Source organism: Mizuhopecten yessoensis, unplaced genomic scaffold (assembly GCF_002113885.1).
Source record: "Mizuhopecten yessoensis strain PY_sf001 unplaced genomic scaffold, ASM211388v2 scaffold6439, whole genome shotgun sequence".
Taxonomy (NCBI): domain Eukaryota; kingdom Metazoa; phylum Mollusca; class Bivalvia; order Pectinida; family Pectinidae; genus Mizuhopecten; species Mizuhopecten yessoensis.
Window position 1 is genome coordinate 236,031 of NW_018406550.1, and position 21,271 is coordinate 257,301.

A 21,271-nucleotide genomic window follows, 5' to 3' on the forward strand; every position below is an offset into this window, starting at 1 on the left:
TACTGTGATATACACAGTATAAATTATCCGGTGTTTAGTTGGAGTAGTTGATGTTACGTCTCGGCTGTAATGTTATAGGACTCGCACAACTAAACCATTTACTATATGTTATTACTAAGCTTTTGGGCTAGTAGCTTTAATACTGTCTAGATTCTTAGACACATACCTAACATAGGCTCCAAAAGCATTTTTGGCGAGGCGTCTGCTTTTGACAACTTGACGTTTACAAGCCAAACCGGTGAATTGGGACGGTTGACCTCATATTAATCCGCTATCACATATTAAAATTTACTAAAACTATACGTTTTTCTAATGTTTAATATCTATAGAATTTATTCAATTTGAAATATGTCAACAATTACCTATTGTAATTGCTCTGAGGCACTGTATTTAACCGGAACAATTTTTAGGTAAGGATTACAATCGTATGAAGCACTTGCTGATTGGCTGATTTAGTTTTGTGAGTCCTTAAATACACATTATGAATTACCTGGTGTCTAGTTGGTGTACTTGATGTTACGTCTGATAATATTGGCTATCTTTCTTAGTGTAGATTTTTTTCAGTGCGCATGCAATGATACTCTACCAAGCAACGAAACTGCGTTGCTATGCAGAAATAGCCAACATATGGTGTTTTTGGTCAGTAAACATGCAGAAATGAAAGCCTCCGCATGTGACAAACACAAATTCTTTTCTACGAATGAACACTGGTATAACAATGTTTAAGCATGTCAAATATTTATTTGTTTGTTGCATGTGGAGGCTTTCAAAAATTGAAAAAGTGTTTAGTTAATTTCCTTCAAAATGGCCAATTTACAACCAAATAGCGCACAACAGACGACATTCACGCATTTTATTATGAACCTAAGCGTTTGTGTCGCTCTTGGTAAATCCATATCTCCTCAAGCAGTAGTCCAACGAATTTGAAATTTCATGTTTGCGTACTTCATTTATTCCAAATTACGAATATAGCAACTAATTCCATTTCCCCGATGGGGTCAGAAATGCCCCTTAACGCCCCTAGTCCTTTGTATGTGGTCGTTATCGATTGACTGGTTGGCAGCGGTGGGAAATATTTGTTTAAAACATTTTTTATCGTCGACGTATCTGTAAAAGCGGTGTTTTAACTTTTGACAGCTTTTGTTAGCGGTGGTGTTTAATTCCCGGACCTTTTAGATTTATATTTGTGATCATGTTTCAAAGTTACAGCATACAAATTACCGGGGGAACCCGGAGAAAACCCACTTGGTCGGGTGTGTCCTTGTCAGATTTCACCAAACTATCGGCTAATATTCAGTATACACCCAATGCACTCTGACAAACACTCCTAAGCTATACTGTCCAATCAAATACCTTCAAACCTGATTTTGTAATATGTGGAAGCTGATGTGGTCTATACTGGGTTGTTAACCGTATGACACATAAGGTAAAGGAAAGCGTAGGCTATTGCTTCTTCTAGTTATTGACCTTTTCACGGTTGATAAGATATCCGGAAAAGCTTAAAGCTGACTATACAGTATAGCACTAGATACAGAGAAGTGTAGCATTGATCCAAAGCCTTTTGTCAAACACAACTTGTTATAAAGTCTAAATTAACAACACGTACGAGTCTGCAGATTAAACGTCTGCGCATGCGCATTACTGTTTGTATAAATAAGTCATATGCGCATTTGACTATTCTGTTCTATTTCACTTAAACGGACTAGGCAGATAGGCAAAATGGTAAGTATTTGATCACACGAAATATTTTATTATTTTGTTAGAAAATTACAAATTTGTAATATATGCGCTAATTCGATCATTTGCGATCATTTTAACGACTGTTTGTATAATTCTGTCACATTTTTAAGCACTAGAAGAGCGAAACAGCTGTATAATGCACTGACATTCAGTTTCAGTATACTATTACACAAAATGTAACTGGTGCAATCACATCGGTGTGTCTGACGTTTATCTTTCATAAACAGAAATATACTATGGCGGATTTCATTTATTTGTAAATTTAAAGAATTATTTAAAAAATACTTACTTACTAGTATATACACTGTATGTACAACTTACTAGTATATACACTGTATGTACAACTTACTAGTATATACACTGTATGTATAACTTACTAGTATATAGACTGTATCTACAACTTACTAGTATATACACTGTATGTACAACTATCTAGTATATACACTGTATGTACAACTTACTAGTATATACACTGTATGTACAACTTACTTGTATAAACACTGTGTCTACAACTTACTAGTATATACACTGTGTCTACAACTTATTAGTATATACACTGTATGTACAACATACTAGTTTATACACTTTTTGCTTTTACTGCAAATCCTGAATATTGTGCTGACGATCTTAAAAGTTCATGTGGTGTCTCTTGACCTCCTCCCAATACCTTCTATATAATTATACATGTATCTGTAAAGTGATTATAACTATCTCCATGCTGTGAAGCTCTGTTTGCTTAAAAAACTTCTTTTACTAATACAGCATAACACCGAAACATTTGTGATTGGCGAAAAATTGGCTCACTTTTTCGGAAGTGGCCGCAATTTTTTATTCATATTCTGAAAAATTTGGATAAAAACTTCTTTTACTAATTCTTGATCTGAGCAACACATGATTTCGAAAAAATGCAATTATTTCTTCAAACAATTTTTTAAAAATGTCTATAAAATATAAGCAAAGGTGAGCGGAAGAAAAAAACATCCGCCAAAACGACAATATACTTTATATTGTCATCCGCCACCCAAACACTGTATCTACAACTTACTAATTTATGCACAAGTTTCAATGTGCTTTGCACGAATTTTGCACACATTAACAAATAAGATTTAAAGAAACAAGTCTCGATTATTTAATATAATATGTGTCTTTAAATAGCTTTCACTACACCAATTTGAATCCAAACAACAGGAAAGTGGGAGCGAACAATTTTTAAATATGACTTGTTTGCAAACGTCTACAACAGCAACATCAGAGATCCTTTACAGAAACATACCTATTTCAATGCATTTAAGGGTTATCCAGAACAGAAATCGCGGTTGGCATTCATAAAAAGTTTTAAAGTCTATTTCTGAATAGCATATCCTACGGGGTTTAAGAATTTAAATGAAGGGCGTTCACCTATCGTTTTTTTTTTTATAAAGAAGATGTCAAGATCTATTCATAATGAATATTGATCACAACAGGCACTGAGTGTTACCGCATGACAGACACGGTTTGTGAGGCTTTTAAAACCAAACACATAATGCCTCCTGAGTAATACTTAACCTAGTAAATATAAATATGTCAAACTGTGAACTCGGGACGAAAACACTAAAGAGGTGCCAAGGTTTAACAGTATGAAGTACGGACAGGAGTATTCGCCTGGTTGCGGAACAGTCTTCTGCTTGAATTCCGCAGAGATAATGATACTACACAGTGTCGTGCCGTGACTCGAACCCACAACCCTTCGGTAACGAGCCCGGCGTCCTACCACTAGACTACCGTGCCTTCTTAGTAGACCTTTCTCATTTTGTGCTAGACCTAGCACGGAGCGTGGAGACAGAGACCCAGACAAGCAAATACAGGGTCATTTCAAAAATAATTGTATATGGAGGGTATGTCTTTGTTCAGCAACGACACCCGCAATGCAAATCTAGGTCAAAACCAATTATTGTCACGACAACTTGGGTTTCGTCAGAAACTAGGTCAGAGTGTATAGACGCACATGTGAGTGACTACAGGAAATTATGTAACCGGAAACCACAGTCGTTATAGTCTTTTTCGTGGCTCAATGCGACAGGTACAGTTGAATGTGACCTTGGTAATTGATATTTCAATATCTCCGTTAAGGATCACACCCGGCACGTCTGTTGTATTTTTCTGATGCCGATTGAGTTAAAAGAAATTCCCCGAGGTAAATAATCAGTTAGAAGAAGTTTTTTTTTTTACCAGAGTGACAGGGATCACATATACATTTGTGGATTAAATTTACCATCCACAAACTTCTTAGGACACAATATTTCCATATTACGAAAGAAATGTTTAACTCTTACACGGTGTCTTTTTTATGGTAGCGTTGAGCTGAAGGTACTTGTTCCACACATTTTCGTCACTCCTTTGTATTTTTGTATAGTGGTTGGACAAAGGGACGTTTACTAGCATCCCTTCGCGGCAAAGTAACGTTTATGAATGTTAATTCCTTCGCAACAATAACATGATGGCGTAAAAGGAGTGGTTTTCTGTATTGACATATGTTCTTATTTATTCTCCTGAATCATCTGTTAATTAGCAATATATAAGTGTGTATTCTCTCATTGTTAACTCCGTGCTATATTAGCATTGCATGTATATTTCACTCTATAGTGACGAAACCTTAATTGTAAGTAATACATGTGTGATATAAAAATGTTCACAATTTAAATCATTTCTTATTCCATGCCTTATTCTTAACATTACTCATCTGTGCTCGCATTCTATGCTGCTTTTTGAATTTGAATTTCAGATTCATATCACCACTGTCCTTGTTATTTTTAAATGTACCTAGAGTGCCATGTGTTGGGGCCTCTGTAGGTAGGAGATTCCCGACTAAAAAGAAACCTGAGCTAGATACTTTTTCCTTTCATGGTTTAGGATTAAGAGATATTTATGCACAGGCTATCTGTAATTACCCTGTTTCATCTGATATTATAACGTTTAATTGTTTTCCATACACATGTTTGTCGCAATACTAACTTACAAAAGCTAATACTTCTTGTTCATACGTGTGCAACTCTAACTAAAGTGTATAATAATAATGATAATTATGTACAACATTTAAATAGCGACCTATATAATTTTTATAATCACTCTAGGGCGCTTTACAACACATGAATAATAACATCCCTACAATGAAAGTTACAGATAAAGTAGATAGAAAGGCTCAAACGTCAGTATTATACATTAAGTAACAAGATAGTTACCGGAATTGTCTGGTTCCGCTGCGTAAAACGTACGATAATGTTCTATATAGTAAAACATATCATGGATGAATATACTGATGTTGACATTTTGTTTCGATAAGAAGGGGAACTGTTGTGTTCTGGGTCACTGGCATGCCCTCGTAATTTAAACGCTCTTTACAGCGCTACCTTGCTTCAACATTTCATCTGATCTACACCCAGACCCGCTACCTAACGAGGTTACAATCGGATAGGTGCATAAATGTTACTGAGCCTCTTCTTGAAATCAACATCAACAGGTCCAATGGATCTGTATCGCGCACATATCATTCATTTCACATCGGCGACTTTCAAAGCAGGTCAAGGTTGTTCGAAATTTTATTTTATTTTATCATCTGGTTTTCACATGAGTAAGTTTCATACCAAATGTTCATGGCCTAACGCCACCTGATAATTCAAAACAAGAAAGGTGACCCATGTGGCCTTTAGAAGTGGGTAAAACCCCTTCATTTGGGGGTAAGACAACTTATAGCCCTTCATACCAGCATAATCTGCCTAAATATCATCATCCTAGGACTATTGGTTATTCAGAAAAAATAGATTATCTTATTATTTAAATTTGGCTGTTCATTTACCCGCGCTCTCATTTGTTATGTGATGAATATATGTCTTCATTTAACAACAATCTGCGCGAGTTTTCAAACTGCGTGTAAGCATGCGACTGAAAAAATAGCATGCAGAAATCTATTTCAAACACTTGTAAACTTGACTTTCTATCGTTAAACTGGTGGGTGTAAAGTGAACTAAACTTTACACATTAACGTTAACTGTCAGATTAAACAGAACAGAAAAACAATTATCTAATAAAATTGAGCTTGTCATATATATGACACTCTGGATTCTCTTCTTTCAAAAGGATTAACTGTTAACTGTTAACTGAATTAACGGTTTATCCTGTTAGATCTCTTCGGCAATTTTAGAAATGTTTTACTGAATGAAAACAGTTGTACATATTGAAATGTACATTGTAACATCATGTGATGAAAGGTTTAAACATCATGAACGACGGTCTACAATTTATTTAAAAAAAACCCCATTGCATTTAAAAGCATGTTCTTCAACTCGTTACGTAAGGTGATTTTTTTTTTTTTTTAAACTTTTGGAAATTAAATTTACTGTTATAGGTGTGATTACCTGATGTCACATGTTGTAGAACATCAATTTAAATTACCCCAGGGATAAAAATACTGTCTAAATCGTCGTAACATTTATGTCTATTTAGCATTATGATGCAGCAGTTAATTATTGTTAAACCTACCATGGCTTCGGACCAGGTTTATTTTTGTGTTTTCAGAGTCATCCCTCTAATCTTTACTAGTCTCAGTCCCTATTTGTCATTTTGTGTCCTTTTATAGATGATGTCGGTTTGGACAGTGATGTTCCTGGGGAGTGCCCTTACAGTGCCGTGTCTTGGGTACGGCCTGGGGCCACCCATAGGTGCGTGCGTGAGTATGTGGCCAGGCCATGAGGTTGACGCCCAGTCTACGGACCCACCATACACAATCACAGTCAGCAAGAATACGTATACCCCTGGGGAACAATTAACGGGTAAGTATTCATATAGAGCTAATAAATATTGTTATCATTCCAGAAAGAGTGTTCTATTCATAATTAACTGTATTACTACACGATTAACACACTTTCTCAGGTTCATATTACCACAGGAACCCCAACAGAAGTCCATAATTGTAACTTTTTGTATCGAACGGTCATTTGGCTAATGAGCCGGTTAGGTAATAAAGAATCTGAACACCTCTACCTGACACATTTTGGTTGGATTATTATGTCTTTATAAAAGCTCAAGTTATATGATGATGTTTTCTAAACAAGGAGTCACCACACCGAGGCATCATATTTTGAACATGGTCAGATGAAACAGGAGAACAATAGGAAAGTAACAAGGCCCTAATAACATTTCCCGTCACATCTATGGACCGTTATGATGTCTGAATGTACTGGAGGTTATAATGCAAAATATCACCTGATATTAATACCCGAATAAATATGCAATGTTTAATTTGTTGAAACATTTACAGGTTTTTATACAAAAGAGCGTGAAAATCTCTCATTTTTCAAAGTGTCGGCAGCTGCTGACTGAAGTGACCGGAGCTGCTACTTAAAAATAGATTTTACAAAAGATTTATTCAAGTTCTTTATTACTTTAAGTCGGTTGACTTATCCGTTATAATATATATACAAAAGAATACAGAGACAACATACAATATGATACACACACACATACACACACACACACACACACACACTCACACACACATACACAATTCAACTTTTATTCCTTAAGTTTCACAACTTATTGGATAACTATAATTTACAATAAATTACAAATGATATATACGTATATGTATTGTGCAATCAACACTCATTATCACTCCCACATCATTATTGTGCATTCAACAATCATTAACGCTCTCACATCATCATCATCATCATCATCATCATCATCAACATCATCATCTGACATTAACAACAACATGTAATCCGTAATGATACAAATGCCAATAATACATACATAGACATTTATATAAATTATATTGATATGCATGTTTACGTCACTCGTGCCTTATTTGCCTCAAAAATATATCTAGCAAGTTTACGAAGATCGCTGATATTATTCACCATAGATATTTCACATTTTTGATTTGCTCTTAATGAACGAGTTCACACCCATGTGTTGTACGCACATGGCGATTTTTAGTTAGACGAATCGTTAGTAATTGACTTTTTTCTTTCAAAAATACTGATGGGCCGGAAATAGTAAGAATGTTCTCCATAGGGTCTCTTGGAGAAGAATGCGCACTGGTTTTAGTACGCACTTCAATTAATGTTTCCCGGTATACCGGATCATTGCCACATAACTATCATTTCAAACTAGATTTCCGTAACAAAGGCTATTTTGTAGACATATTTGTATTTTCGCAACTCTCGCTGGACGTAAGTTTTTCCCCGTTATTTGTGTCTGTTAATAAAATGATATTATAATATTTCTTTTCTAGCCAGCATGTCCGTCCTTCAGTCAATCAATAAAATTTTCGTTCTGAAATTTTCTTCTCCACTCCCGGACTGATTTGGATACAAAAATGATATATCTGTAGGTAGCCATGATGATGATAATCCTACAAAAAGAGTATTGAGAAGTGTTGGGCGTGAGGGTTTTTCGTGACGCATCAGTGATAATAGGTTAAGACATGTGTATGATACATGAGGAAAGTGTTAAATCTCACGGGAATTGGGGATAATCCTATCAGTGCTATAGGTAAAAGATATGTGTAATATCTAGCCATGGGATGGGCAGTCACCGTATCATACATACCATAGATGAATAAAGAAACGACGCGAAACTCTTTATCTAGTATCACGCGATATTTTACAGTCCTTTGCAAGTCTCAGGGTTACGCAAAAGGAAGTTTGAATAACAAGTTAATACCAGACGAAGCTGTGTTTCGTTTTAAAATTGCAAAACAAGTCAGACTCAAACAGACCTTATCAGTTTTAAAATACAAAATATTTATGCAATATACACTGTTGTTGTACAGTGAGAGATTTACATAATATACCAGTGTTATGACACCATAGCATTTATATAATTTTCTTGTCTGTCTTAAACCTACCACCGTGATACCTGCCACTTAATCTTTTGTAAGATGGCCCACACCAGCCGTCACTGAAACTGTTTTGATATTATGGGACTTGCTCTTGTTTTTAGAAAGTCATTGTCATGACAATTGCTTTAGGAAGCAGTCCTTGTCACGATGGAATGTCCCCGTCTACCGCTTTACTTAAGCGGTTGCCTTGTGACGCATTCCCATAGCCCATATCTTTGACGGTCCATTCCGATAACGTATGACATAACTCAGCAAACTTGTGATCGTTAGGATTAACGTGTTTGTTTGTGGAGTACACCCAACGTAAACTATATGGTTATACTAATGCTTAGTAAATCAACAGCAAACGAGCGCGAGTTGGTTGTGAAATATGAACCTTGTTTTGTACAGATTATTTGAATATTAATTATAATATATCAATGGCACAGAAACCGTATCAAAATAAAAATCTTTTCGATATTTTATAGAACATTTCGTGCATTTGTTGAAAATCGGTGCATTCGGTCATAATACAGTTTCGATATCGTAAGTCCAATAGCCTACACGAGCTACGTACGGAATTGCAGTTATAGGGACTATGAGGACGGAAGACTGAGGAAACAGAATAAGATCTATATCAAATGTGGAACCATAAAGAATAGAACTTATCACTTATTCATGGATACACACACAGTAACTGGAAACGGAGGATCAAAATGATATAACTGAAGAATTTTAACGTCGAGATCATAATCGGAAAAAAGTAGAGATGAGCAGCAGAAGAGACAAATATCAAAACCATCGTCAGAATATAATCAAAGTTTTATTTTTGTGAAAGGTCAGAAATCCAAAATTGCGATAAAAAGCTGGAAAGGTGTTACAAATAACTAAAAGGCCATACAGAACTGTCCATGGAATAAAAGAAAGTTGCAAGTTGGTACAGCTTTGCAATAAAAGAAACAAGAAATAAGAACATGGGAACGGAAATTATACATATCAAGGGGAAATTGGGATTATTGGTCCCGAAATCAAACAGACGGGAGCACAGTGAACCATACGTGTGGACGAACACAATGCCCAAAAGACGCCGAACGCGAGGTTTCAAACCTAGAGCTAGTCAGAACTATCTCTCAGTCATAGGGTCGTGTCCAATCTAGATGGAGAGTAGTGTATCGGTGTTGTGTTGTGCAAAAAGAAGTCAGATCAAAAAAGAATATTTAAAAATTCATTGGGACATCATGAACAATATTTTCTTTTTCATACTATATATTTTTGTAAATTTTCGAAATGATACAATTTCTGACTGGAGACGTTTCTATTACTTGTATCCTGGGTATCAATTTAAACATGCCCTCGTGGTATTGCTTCTATATCGCCTTCGCTTCGCAGGTAACACATAAAGGGAGTTTTTACGTATAAAAATGTAAGGATCGTTAGAAAAAAACCATTTTTGTCAAAATGTTACAGTATGTGATGAACTGTTTTCGTTTGTGAATTCACTACATTGAGTATAAGGGCCAGAAACATATATATTGTGGATTATAAACGACACCAAGGATTTCATTTAAGATGAATTCAGTGGTGTATACCTTACACCAGGTTTATCAGGCATCGGCTAGGTACGCAGACGGATGACTCAGTGTTCATTGGAGTGTAAAGGTGAGTGTGGTTTTGGAATGTATTCCTGGACCGATAAATGGAATTACCTCATAAACATTCGAGGCACACTTCCTTTCATCAGTCAACGCAAACAGCCAACATAAATAATCTAATCTTAGATTTTGATTGATCATTAGTTCACATGCACTTCTCTCTAACCTTGTTCAACAATATTCGAATAAGATTGCGTAATACATTTTGTAGTCAATGAGCAGTTGCCAAGGAGACAAGGCAAACTTTAAGTCGTAACAGTTTCAACCGTATAGTTTTTTTTCTTTACCTTTTTTTGTTAACTATAACCAGTCTGAATCGCTGTACAGAAATACATTGAATACTTGTCTGTTCAAAAAGTTTATGAATAAAATATATAATACTTTTATTTTATTACATTTAATAACTATATTTTATGATTAATTCATTTTTGGGGATGCATATGTATAACGTTAAGGATGGCTTAACGAACTGGAATGTGCATTTATAAATTTATAAATGTAGAGTAGAAAGCCCTGTGGATGGTCAGCTGCACTTTTCAGTAACAATGCCCCATTGTGTAAAACCCTGTGGAAGGCGACATGTACTCGTCAGCCTTTGGAAACACGACTACTTGCTTTAAACATATCACTAATAAATTTTACAAGTAATTAAAAATCCCACTGGAACAAAAACCTTTAAAGCCTGGAATCGAGTGTAAGTATCCGTTACACTCTGATTCGGTAAACCCTCCCCCCCCCTGATATTTTTTCGGAATATCTACGGGTGGCTGACAGACCTTTTAAAACCATATCATATTTAAATATCTATTTTTAGCTCACCTGCCCGAAGGGCAAGTGAACTTGTCCACTGGTGCGCCGTCCGTCGTCCGTCCGGCGTCAACCTGTTACTTTAAACAACTTCTCCTCAGTAACCAAAATGCATAGGATGATGATATTTGGCCAGAATCATGCTGGATGAAGGGCTACCAAGTTCGTTCAAATACATGACCTTCATCAATTTTCAAGGTCACAAGGGTCAAATATGTTTAAAATTTTAAACAACTTCTCCGGAAAAACCAAGAGGCATAGGGTGATGATATTTGGCCAGTAACATGCTTGGATGAAGGGCTACCAAGTTTGTTCAAATGAATGACCTTGACTTATATTCAAGGTCACATCGGTCAAATATGTTTAAAACTTTAAACAACTTCTTCACAATAACTAAAATGCCCAGGGTGATGACATTTGGCCGGTAGCATACTGGGCTAAAGGGCTACCAAGTTTGTTGAAATGAATGATCTTCACTTATATTCAAGGTCACAGGGGTCAATTGTCTTTTAAATCTTAAAACAACTTCTTCTAAATAACCAAGAAGCCTAGGATAATAATATTTGGCAAGTAACATACTGGATTAAAGGGCTACCAAATGTATTCAAACGAATGACCTTGAGGTATATACAAGGTCACATGGGTCAAATATGTTTAAAACCTTTAAACATCTTCTTTTAAAATAATCAAGAGGCCTACGGTTATGATATTTGGCCAGAAGTATGCTTGGATGTAGGGCTATCAAGTTTGTTCAAATGAATGACCTTGACAAATATTCAAGTTCACATGGGTCAGATATAATTAAACCTTTAAACAACTTTTTCTCAATAAACAATAGTCCTAGGGTGATGATATTTGGCCAGAAGCATGCTGGGATAAAGGGCTACCAAGTATCATCAAATGAATGACCTTGACGTTTATACAAGGTCACAGGGGTCAATTAGGTTTAAAACCTTTAAACACCTTCTTCTTAATAACCAAGAGGCCTACGGTTATCATAAAAACTTCTTATGAATAACCAAGAGGCCTAGGGTAAAAATATTTAGCCAGTAGCATGCTGGGATGAAGGGCTACCAAGTTTGTTCAAATGAATGACCTTGACAATTATTCAAAGTCACATAGGTCAAATATGTTTAAAACTTTTGAACAACTTCTTGTCAAAAACCGAAAGTCCTAGGAGAATGATATTTGGCCAGAAGCATGCTGGGATAAAGGGCTACCAAGTTTCTCCAAATAATGACCTTGACACGTATTCAAGGTCACAGGGGTCAAATATATTTAAAACCTTTAAAATACCTTTTCTCAATAAGCAAAATGCAAAGGGTGATGATATTTGGCCATTAACATGCTGGGATGAAGGACTACGAAGTTTGTTCAAATGAATATCCTTCACCCATTGTCAAGATCACAGTGGTCAATATATGTTTAAATCTTTAAATTACCTGTTTTAATTAACCAAAAGGTCGAGGGTAATGATATTTTGCCAGATGCATGCTGGGTTAGAAGACTATAAACTACGTTCAACTTAATGTCCTTGTTCGACATTCAAGAGGACAGTCGTCATATTTTTAAATCTTTTGATAGGTTCTTATGAATCAAACACTGATATCTGCCTGTAGTGTAGCTGTATTTTAGTCCCCTTTTAAGGTTACAAGTGTGAGATTAATACCAGGTGAGCGATTCAGGCCCATTGGGCCTCTTGTTTTAGTTGGGGAGGGGATCAAACTCCAGAGCCCGAGCTTCAACCCTTGGCTCCAATTTTAGTTTCTTCAGTTCCGTTAAAGATACGACCAAATACACAAAGTAACATCGTTTGGAACCTGAACGAAATAATGCCCTTAACAGATACACTCAAAACTTTACAGAAAAGGGCGTAAGGGAATACCGGTGCCAACAAAACCAAATTTCGAAATATTAGCAATGGTAATATTTATATAGAGCCCCTTAAAAAGTACATAGAAACTATGACCATGAAGGGTAAGTGTCTCCTGCCTCATCAACGACACCCGCAATGTTACTTCAAACTCAAGAAATGTAATGTCGTCACATCAAGAACTCGGGTAATGACAACAAATCAACAAGGCTCACTAATTAGAATGATCAGAATCACCTTCCTTCATACAAAGAAATAGCATATTTCTCTAAGAAATCATGATGGCGACCATAAAATTGGTCAATAGTCTTCAATGACCTGCGTCGTTGGGAACCATGTGCTGTAAGTTCGTCCGTTAGCAGGAAGTCTACATCTATCACGGAAGTCATATATTCGGAGCAATCTCTTGAGAACCAAATCAACTGCAAAATGTAAACATCGTAGGTAGGGGATGAAAACTGAATCATCAGTCCTCTGTGCATCGGGAAATTTCTAGATAGAAACGTCTAATAGGACAATTTTAAGATGTCCTATGAGTAACTTATTCAATGACGTACTGACTCAACTAAGGTCGATTGATGTGATGGAGATTGTAATGGGGCCTTGCCATTATCCAATTATGTATAGCGACACAATCGTCCGGGGCAATCATTGAGCGGTTGCAAGGATTTCCGAATAATGGTATAATGCTAACAAGGAATACTTATTTCTTTCTTTAAGATTGTCTGTTAAAATAAAATGAAACAGCTGTTTGATATAGACCTTTTGGACATAACCTTCATTCTCTAAAGAAATAAGATAAACAACAATTCAGATCAGGATATTGTTTAAGTAAAACCTAAAAATTGGTACACATTTTGAATATTCAATACTGAATAGAACATTCTTAAAAATAGCAAGCATGTTTAATGCGAAATGTTAATTTTAAACTGCTTGGTATATTGAGCATCGCATTTTCGCTAGAATGTTCCATTTATTTTTTCAATGAAATCTTTCTGATCGGATGATGACCGGATCCGGTCAATGAAGAGACAACTTGATCTGCTCCTTTGTAACACATTGGATCGCTATTTCTGTCCTTTCGTACTTTAGGATATACATTCTAATCATATAAATACTCTTTCCCGTGGTGTCCTCTTACGTGTATTTTATTACAACCGAATTTCCTTTTATATTTTAGTTTTCGTCAACACCACTGACCTGAATCCGGAGATACAGTTTTTCGAAGGTCTGATAATCCAAGCTAGGCGTGCCAAGTGTAGCCATGTACACTATCAAGAAGCTGTCGGCTCGTTTACATTGGAGAGTGGCGAGGATTTCCTAGGCCTGCTGAACTGTCAGGGTGGAGTTAACGTATGTATTGTTATCAGTGTAAAAACATAGAGACAGAATCTTAAAGGACGATTTCGAATGCTTAAACTTTCTGGAAACCATTTGATACCTTTTTTACGAATTTTATCTCGTTGATATTTGATATTTCATTTTTGCAGTTTTGAAATTTTGCAAATGATATGTTCTTCAAATACAGCGTTGGAGGTAATGCTTCCAAAAACCATCCGTTCCTATTAACATCATCACTTAAGAAGCTAACACAAAAGAGCAGAAGTCATCTAAATAATAACTTTTCATAAAATCGTTTATTCTTTTAAAGAGGCATCACACTGAAGTAACTATTGTTTTGCCTTTGTTTTTTTAAATACTACATAAACATATCAAGTGAGACTCCTTATGGAAAATAACGATCGGATTTGGCTTAAATAGATTCATAAAAATGATTAAAAACTAAGATAATCATCGGTATTTCTACCTGTCTGACCAACGTTTTGTTGAGGGATTTCCCTCTACTAGCGCATGCGCATTGCACACCATTTCTTTGTAAACACAATGACTGGCCGTGTGAAGTAAGCCAAAGAAAAGTGTTGACCGTGTCAGCTACTAAGCGAAAAGTTGCCAAATGGTCAAAAGATAACGCAAGGAGTGCGTTATGGAATCATTATTACAGGTGGGAAGTATTCAAAGGAGAAAATAACAGTCGTAGCAGTTAGGCCGGTTAAGCTTACATGGATATGACAGAAATGCTAGCGCTGTTTATGTTATGAATAAATATATAAAACTATTAACCTCGCTAGTATCTTTGTCTGAGTTTGAACACAGATGAACTTAGTTTAATATGTCAATGGGTATGTATCTGAGAGAGTTTACTTTGTGTTTCTTTAATTATACAGTGGTTTATGCGAAAGGAAGGGATAAGTGACTGGTTAATTTGTTTTTGTCATGAGGCCCTCCACGGGTTAGCTGTTGCGATAGCCACGGCGTATTCTGTCTCTGTCGGTACTCGTGATCGGGGTCAAATGAGATATGTGCGCTTTTAGATTTACATAATATATAATATTACCGGGTTCAGTAAAATGGTATGATTTAATTATATTACTGAACTAAACGATTTTTTGTTTGTTTTTACATACAAGATTTAAATTAGTACTAATATGAATACCCGGCTTCCTCTGGCGCGACGACGCAATATCTAAAAAAAATCTCTCGTCGTCAGAAAGCTACATTATCGCAGCTAGATTAAAAATGCCAAAATGACGGGCCAGGATGAATAACTGAGGAAGGAGAACCTACTTCTAGTAAGTAGGATCGCGTAACCTTTTTTTTTTAAATCGTAATTTTTCAACAGTTCATGTTTTCATGTTGTTGACTTAGAATGTATGATTATGTAACAACCTTTTCTCTATAAAGAATTAATTTTCGACTTCAGATAGAGTCGGAATACGCATTTAAAACAGGGGAAGAAACATTTGTTTACGTTGTAAAAATGACGCGTGCTGCCGATAACTACGACTTCTGTTTCGGACAAAAATGAAATAATTAAAGAAAAGTTGGTTCAACATGGGGAAGGGTCCATTGACAAGAATGCTTTAATCTATGAAAAGTATTGAAAAAATATAATTATCAAGTATCTCAACACGACCCATATCTGACACATATTCTACATGTACACGTAGTGGCTTTGCCATACAGTTTAGTGTGTGTGATGGCTAATATGACTTACTAAGTGTTAGCGTATGGAGACAGTGAAAGTGGGAAAGAGAGTATACATAAATTTATATACATGGTATAGAAAAAATAATTGGCCAAAGGTATTAAGTTGTACAATGTAATAAAAAAATCACAAACGTTTCTCTTTTTTTGATACGCGTGTAGTTTGTCATTGCATATATGCACTTTATGAAAACATTTGAAAAGGGATATTCGTCTCGTGAATATTCCTTTTTACAGAAAGGTTTGTCCCATGGTTGAAGAAGGTGTTTAGCCCCGTACAGATGTCACATTCCGGTACTAAATTCAATATATATTCATTTATATATACTTTATGTTTATGCCTATTATCATTGTTGACATTTGATTGTAAATGTATGACGGGAGAAGGCTGTGATAAATTGTAAAAACGTGTGCCCCATCCCTTGTTCAATTTTATTGGCAACAAATATGTTTAAAGCTAAATAAATTTATATTCTGAATATTGGCAAGTGTGCAATTAACTTCTGATGATGAATAACTACTTTTCAATAAGTTTTAATACGGTCTTAGAAATCATAGTACTTGGTTTCATAGTGCGGTAAGAAGTTGCAGTTGTCTGACGCCCCTCTCTGGGGGCACCTTTGGAAACCGTTTCATCTCGCCCAGACCGCTCGTGTTTACTGCCTAGTCAGGTGACATTATCGGCGCTATTTTTAGCAGGGCTTTCCCGAACAATTCAAGTGGTCAAACTGGACATTTGGAACGGACTATGAATATGGGGATCGCGAGGCAACAAAAGTGGAAGTGCATACAATACATACATTCATTAAACAAAAAATGGCTCTTCACGTGATGTCCCTTTAATATAATTGATTAGTTTTAGATCTAAGATATAAATCTAACACTGGTATAATTAATGTAAAACCTTTTCACAAACGGGTGAAGATAACATTTGGTTAAGAAACTAAATTGATTGTATTACCATTATAACACAGCTAGTTGTTTTACGTGCAAAATATTTATATCATGTTGATTTTGGGGGGAAAATGTGATAATCTACGAAATTAGTTAAAACTACAAGAAATGTACGCAGAAATGAAAATAAAACACAGAACAGATTATCAGCACTCACAACAAACTATATTATTTTCAAAGTTTAATGCTAAATTTGTTCCTGAAAAAGCAAACGGAGTTCCGATTGATAAATTTATATCACAACTTTTCGTATTACATAGTGTAGTAAGACAGAAAATATTTCAAATTGATGGAATGAAGGAGAACGGATTTGTATTATCTTCTTTGTCTTTTTATCCAATACTTGTATTGTTTTCTTTTGGTTATTTTAGAGTACTGTCGCTCACAGGGCCCATGACCACATCTACAATAGAACATTCACGTGGATAGCTCCGTCAACAAGCGTGGGACATGTTTACTTCAGGTCAGTACCACTTATATATACATTTTTTGTTGTCCCACTCTTCTGTTACTAAATGTCCTGACAACAGCTGTAATACGTGAATAACATTGAATTTAAAAGAAGGCAACTCAGTACTTTATCCATTCTTAAATGTGAAGCGAATTTTCCAAAGGGACAAGATAGATCTGACCTTCATTGTTATAGTTCTAATTTCTCTATTCAAATCACAATATCGTATTGGTATTCTCCTGCAATTTCAACTCAACGTTTTACAGTTGTTGACTCTAAATACCAATATATATAAATGGCACCTACTACTTAAACGCCTTCATGAGAAAATATTTGTTTTCGAAATATAAAGATATTTTAACTAAATAGATTAGTTTTGAAATTTTTAAAATATGGTCGAACTCAAAATTGAAAAATGTAAAAGAGACCTGTCCGGTATCATTCTGTTTATTCTCTAAAATAAAAAAACACACATGCAACAACATTTTGACATATTCACTTGTAGAAGTAGAAATGCTTTTGAATCAAAATCAGTGTAGGCAAATTTACTTTTGGTTTCGGGTTTCTAGCTTATTGGCCCAAAGCATCACCGATGAGTCCTAGAAAGGCAAAATTGCTGTATGCTTCAGTGTGATTCGTTTCTGGCATGCTGTATCTATTACCAATTGTTAAGATGCAGCCCGTGTCTTAGGTTCATGTTTTACGATACGATGTAGTAGACTCTGCCGGTGGATTTGTTGACGTCACCGAGGTTTGCTGTAACCTTGATGGCCTCATGTATTTCATATGAGTTGTGGCACGGTTCCTCACCACCTCGATACTCCATGAGTTACACTCATTTTCCCTCTCTGCACCCCTTGAATATGTCATAGCAAAATCGAAGGCTAAGTTTGTGCCTCGTTATGGATGAAATGAGAAGTCTAGTTTGATCCTTTGATGTCCATTAAAAGAATCTGTGGGTTGCGTAACAATAAACTTGACTGGCTTTGAATTCGGGTGTCGCCCCTCTGTAATCTACAAAGGACAGGTATCGGCCTTAGCGATTGGTCATTTTTGTCCTTGATACCAATCAAATAGCTAGTTGAGTGCCTTCAATTTGGTTATGACATATTCCACAGGTGCAGAGAGCGAAAGAGAGCGTAACCCCTGGAATTTAAAGGATGAGATTCTTAATAGAAATACTTTACTCGATATTTATTTGAAATAAACCAGTAGATCAAAGGATTACAGCACCTCCCCCATCTGTTTTAACAGTAGTTAAGACCAATTTAGATTTCGAAGTATTTGGACCCTAGCATCACCGATTAGTGGTTGAAGGATGAAATCAGCTGCTTGGTTCAGTGTTATTCATTTTTGGCACTCTGTATATATTACCAACTATTAAAGGTGCATTCCCCTGTGTGTGTTACGTCAGTCAGATCAACTAAATCAGATATTTTTACATTGTTTAAAGTTGTTTGGACTCAAATACGAACCATGCTAAACGGGTGATTTTTGTGACAAGGCCTATTTGCTGATCGAAGACTTAACTTTCCTAAATTCTTCTTACATAAAATCAAATAAGTTTTCAAATCATTACTTCAGTGTCTAAGGTGAACTTTGAAAATAATGTTATTGTAAACGAAATTGCTGAATTTACAAAAGATTTAGGCTTAATTAGGACATGAAGTGTAAGTTACTGCTTGACCAGCATAGACCAACTATGAAAAATGCTTTTTAATCTCGTTAAGATATGAGGTAGAAATCATTCGCCGAAACTCCTCATATAGATACAAGTCCTAACTCCCTTATAGAATGACAAATATCTACTTCATTCTGCATCGTAAATTACTGTATTATAATATGTACTGTGTCTTCATTACAGGGGGACAATTGTCAGGAGGAAAACAACTTTTTGGACGACAGTGAAGTCGACATTTATTCGGGACACCTCGGATACTTCCACCCCAGAGTCATGCTATGTCCAGACAGAGCAAGCAGATACCTGTACTAGTTCTGCAAATATCCGAAAACTCTCAAATCTTGCTGTCTTCATTATCATCGCGATATGGTGGTTCAGAATATAATTTCATTTTCTATTCGAAAATTCGAAAACAGAAAGGTTTTAAATGTGTTGAAAGGGGAAAAAACGTAGGGTAAATGCAGAATAGTATAATAATTTTTAGTGCATATAACGAGCAGCTTTATCTGCAGTAAGATGTCATTCACGCAAATACAAGACGAATATGGTCCTGTCTTGACGACGAGACGTCACACGTAGACGTCCAGATCGCAGTCGCACGGCAACGAGCGCAGTCTCCTTCAAACGTCTGTAATAGTAATAGTAATACAATTGCCTGAACACCTTTCACTCGAATATAATTAAAAGACAAAATATGTAACCTGACCAGGACAGTCGTCTGACCGAGTTTTATAATTTTTGTGCAATCCATTGACGATAGAATTGCATACTTCTTACCTTGCGTTTCGTTTCCCCTCAATTACATAATATATCCTACGGAAACAAACATATAACCCAGTGATTTAACATTATATTCAGAAATTGATAACCAAATGAATAGCGCATTGCTGGGCAATACCTCACTTTTGGGGCTTTACTGTTAAGCGTGCGCCCAGGTGAGGAAAGCAATGGGTTCTGTCCCCAGGCTGGGGCATACCAAAGTCTTTAAAAATGTTAGTTGTTATTCCGTGCTTCGCGCAATGAATAAACATTACCATTATTAAGTAATTCTAATTTGACGGCGAACAGACATATAAGTTAAGCAAGACATTTCATCGGAGTACAAACTTCTCCTTTCGAGATGATCGTGGCAAAACATCACACTTTTTCATCGCCTTAGGTTCTATTGAAAATTCATATCTGTTGTTTTCAATTCATAACCCACATGATGTTTACATTAGAGAATCATTGACGCTTGATTAACGTGTGAACTAATACACAAATACCGAGATAACTCATACTTCGCATACACTCAATTTCCTTAACTCTTCAGTTTGTACTAAGTTGTGAGGAAATTCATTTTTGATTCAGCCAGAGCGGTTTTTATGTTACGTATGAAGCATTTTTTGACAGGTCTCAATTAAATAATAATTTCGTGCTTAACAGCCGATCAACATCGTTATTAAGGTCAGGAAATGATATATAATAATAAATGTCAAGTGAAAATGACTTCGCACAAACGAAATGCTAAAAGATAAGCGTGAATTTAATAATAAAGCTCCGTTTCGTGACTCAGATATTTTTTCGAAACAGAAGAACAATTTTCAGATGGTTTATAATAGTAGCTACATTTTTGTTTCGAAAAGAGATTTAAGACATGAAACATTATTATACAAATATTCTCGAGTTGACTGACGATCTACACAATCTTAAAACAAGTGTTTTACTGATTTTGAATTTGAGACTGACACTAACACAAATTTACAGGAAAATTAATATCGACCTGTAAGTTAAGTACAGTTTACTATGTTCTACAAATGACATATTTGTTTCGTCACCATGTTAGTAGCAAAATAGCAAATTAAAGATACATATTGTATTGAACATATCTCGATCAAGTGAATGTATCAGTTATATGTTGTATTATATATCTAACATAAGTACATTAACAACAAATACATAAAATATATCATTACTGTATCATATACTTTTCTTCGAATTAAAAATGCCTTGAATATGTTTTTGCGAGTTTATTTATTTTCATAATTTAAACCAGTATACATATTCAAATGACGAAAAAGAAGAAACATGGAATCTTATACTAGCATCATCTACAGAGGTAATGCCAGAGTCCATTCAGCTGTGTTTCTGGCAAATTAAATTTTTGTAATAAACAGTATTTATAGCATATGGAATTGCTATTTCCATATCTATGTTTTAATATTTTTTT

The 21,271-nt window shown here is 35.5% G+C and overlaps 1 protein-coding gene across 1 annotated transcript; it reads left to right on the forward strand.

Annotated features, from left to right (window-relative positions):
- The first annotated feature begins 1,433 nt into the window (after positions 1-1,433).
- LOC110452136 (putative defense protein) lies at positions 1,434-21,048 on the forward strand. Its single transcript, XM_021500493.1, has 5 exons — positions 1,434-1,722; positions 6,353-6,545; positions 14,112-14,284; positions 17,302-17,393; positions 19,246-21,048. Exons 1-5 carry the CDS (start codon positions 1,720-1,722, stop codon positions 19,445-19,447), a joined length of 663 nt encoding a protein of 220 aa, XP_021356168.1. The 5' UTR covers positions 1,434-1,719; the 3' UTR covers positions 19,448-21,048.
- The last annotated feature ends 223 nt before the right edge of the window (positions 21,049-21,271 follow it).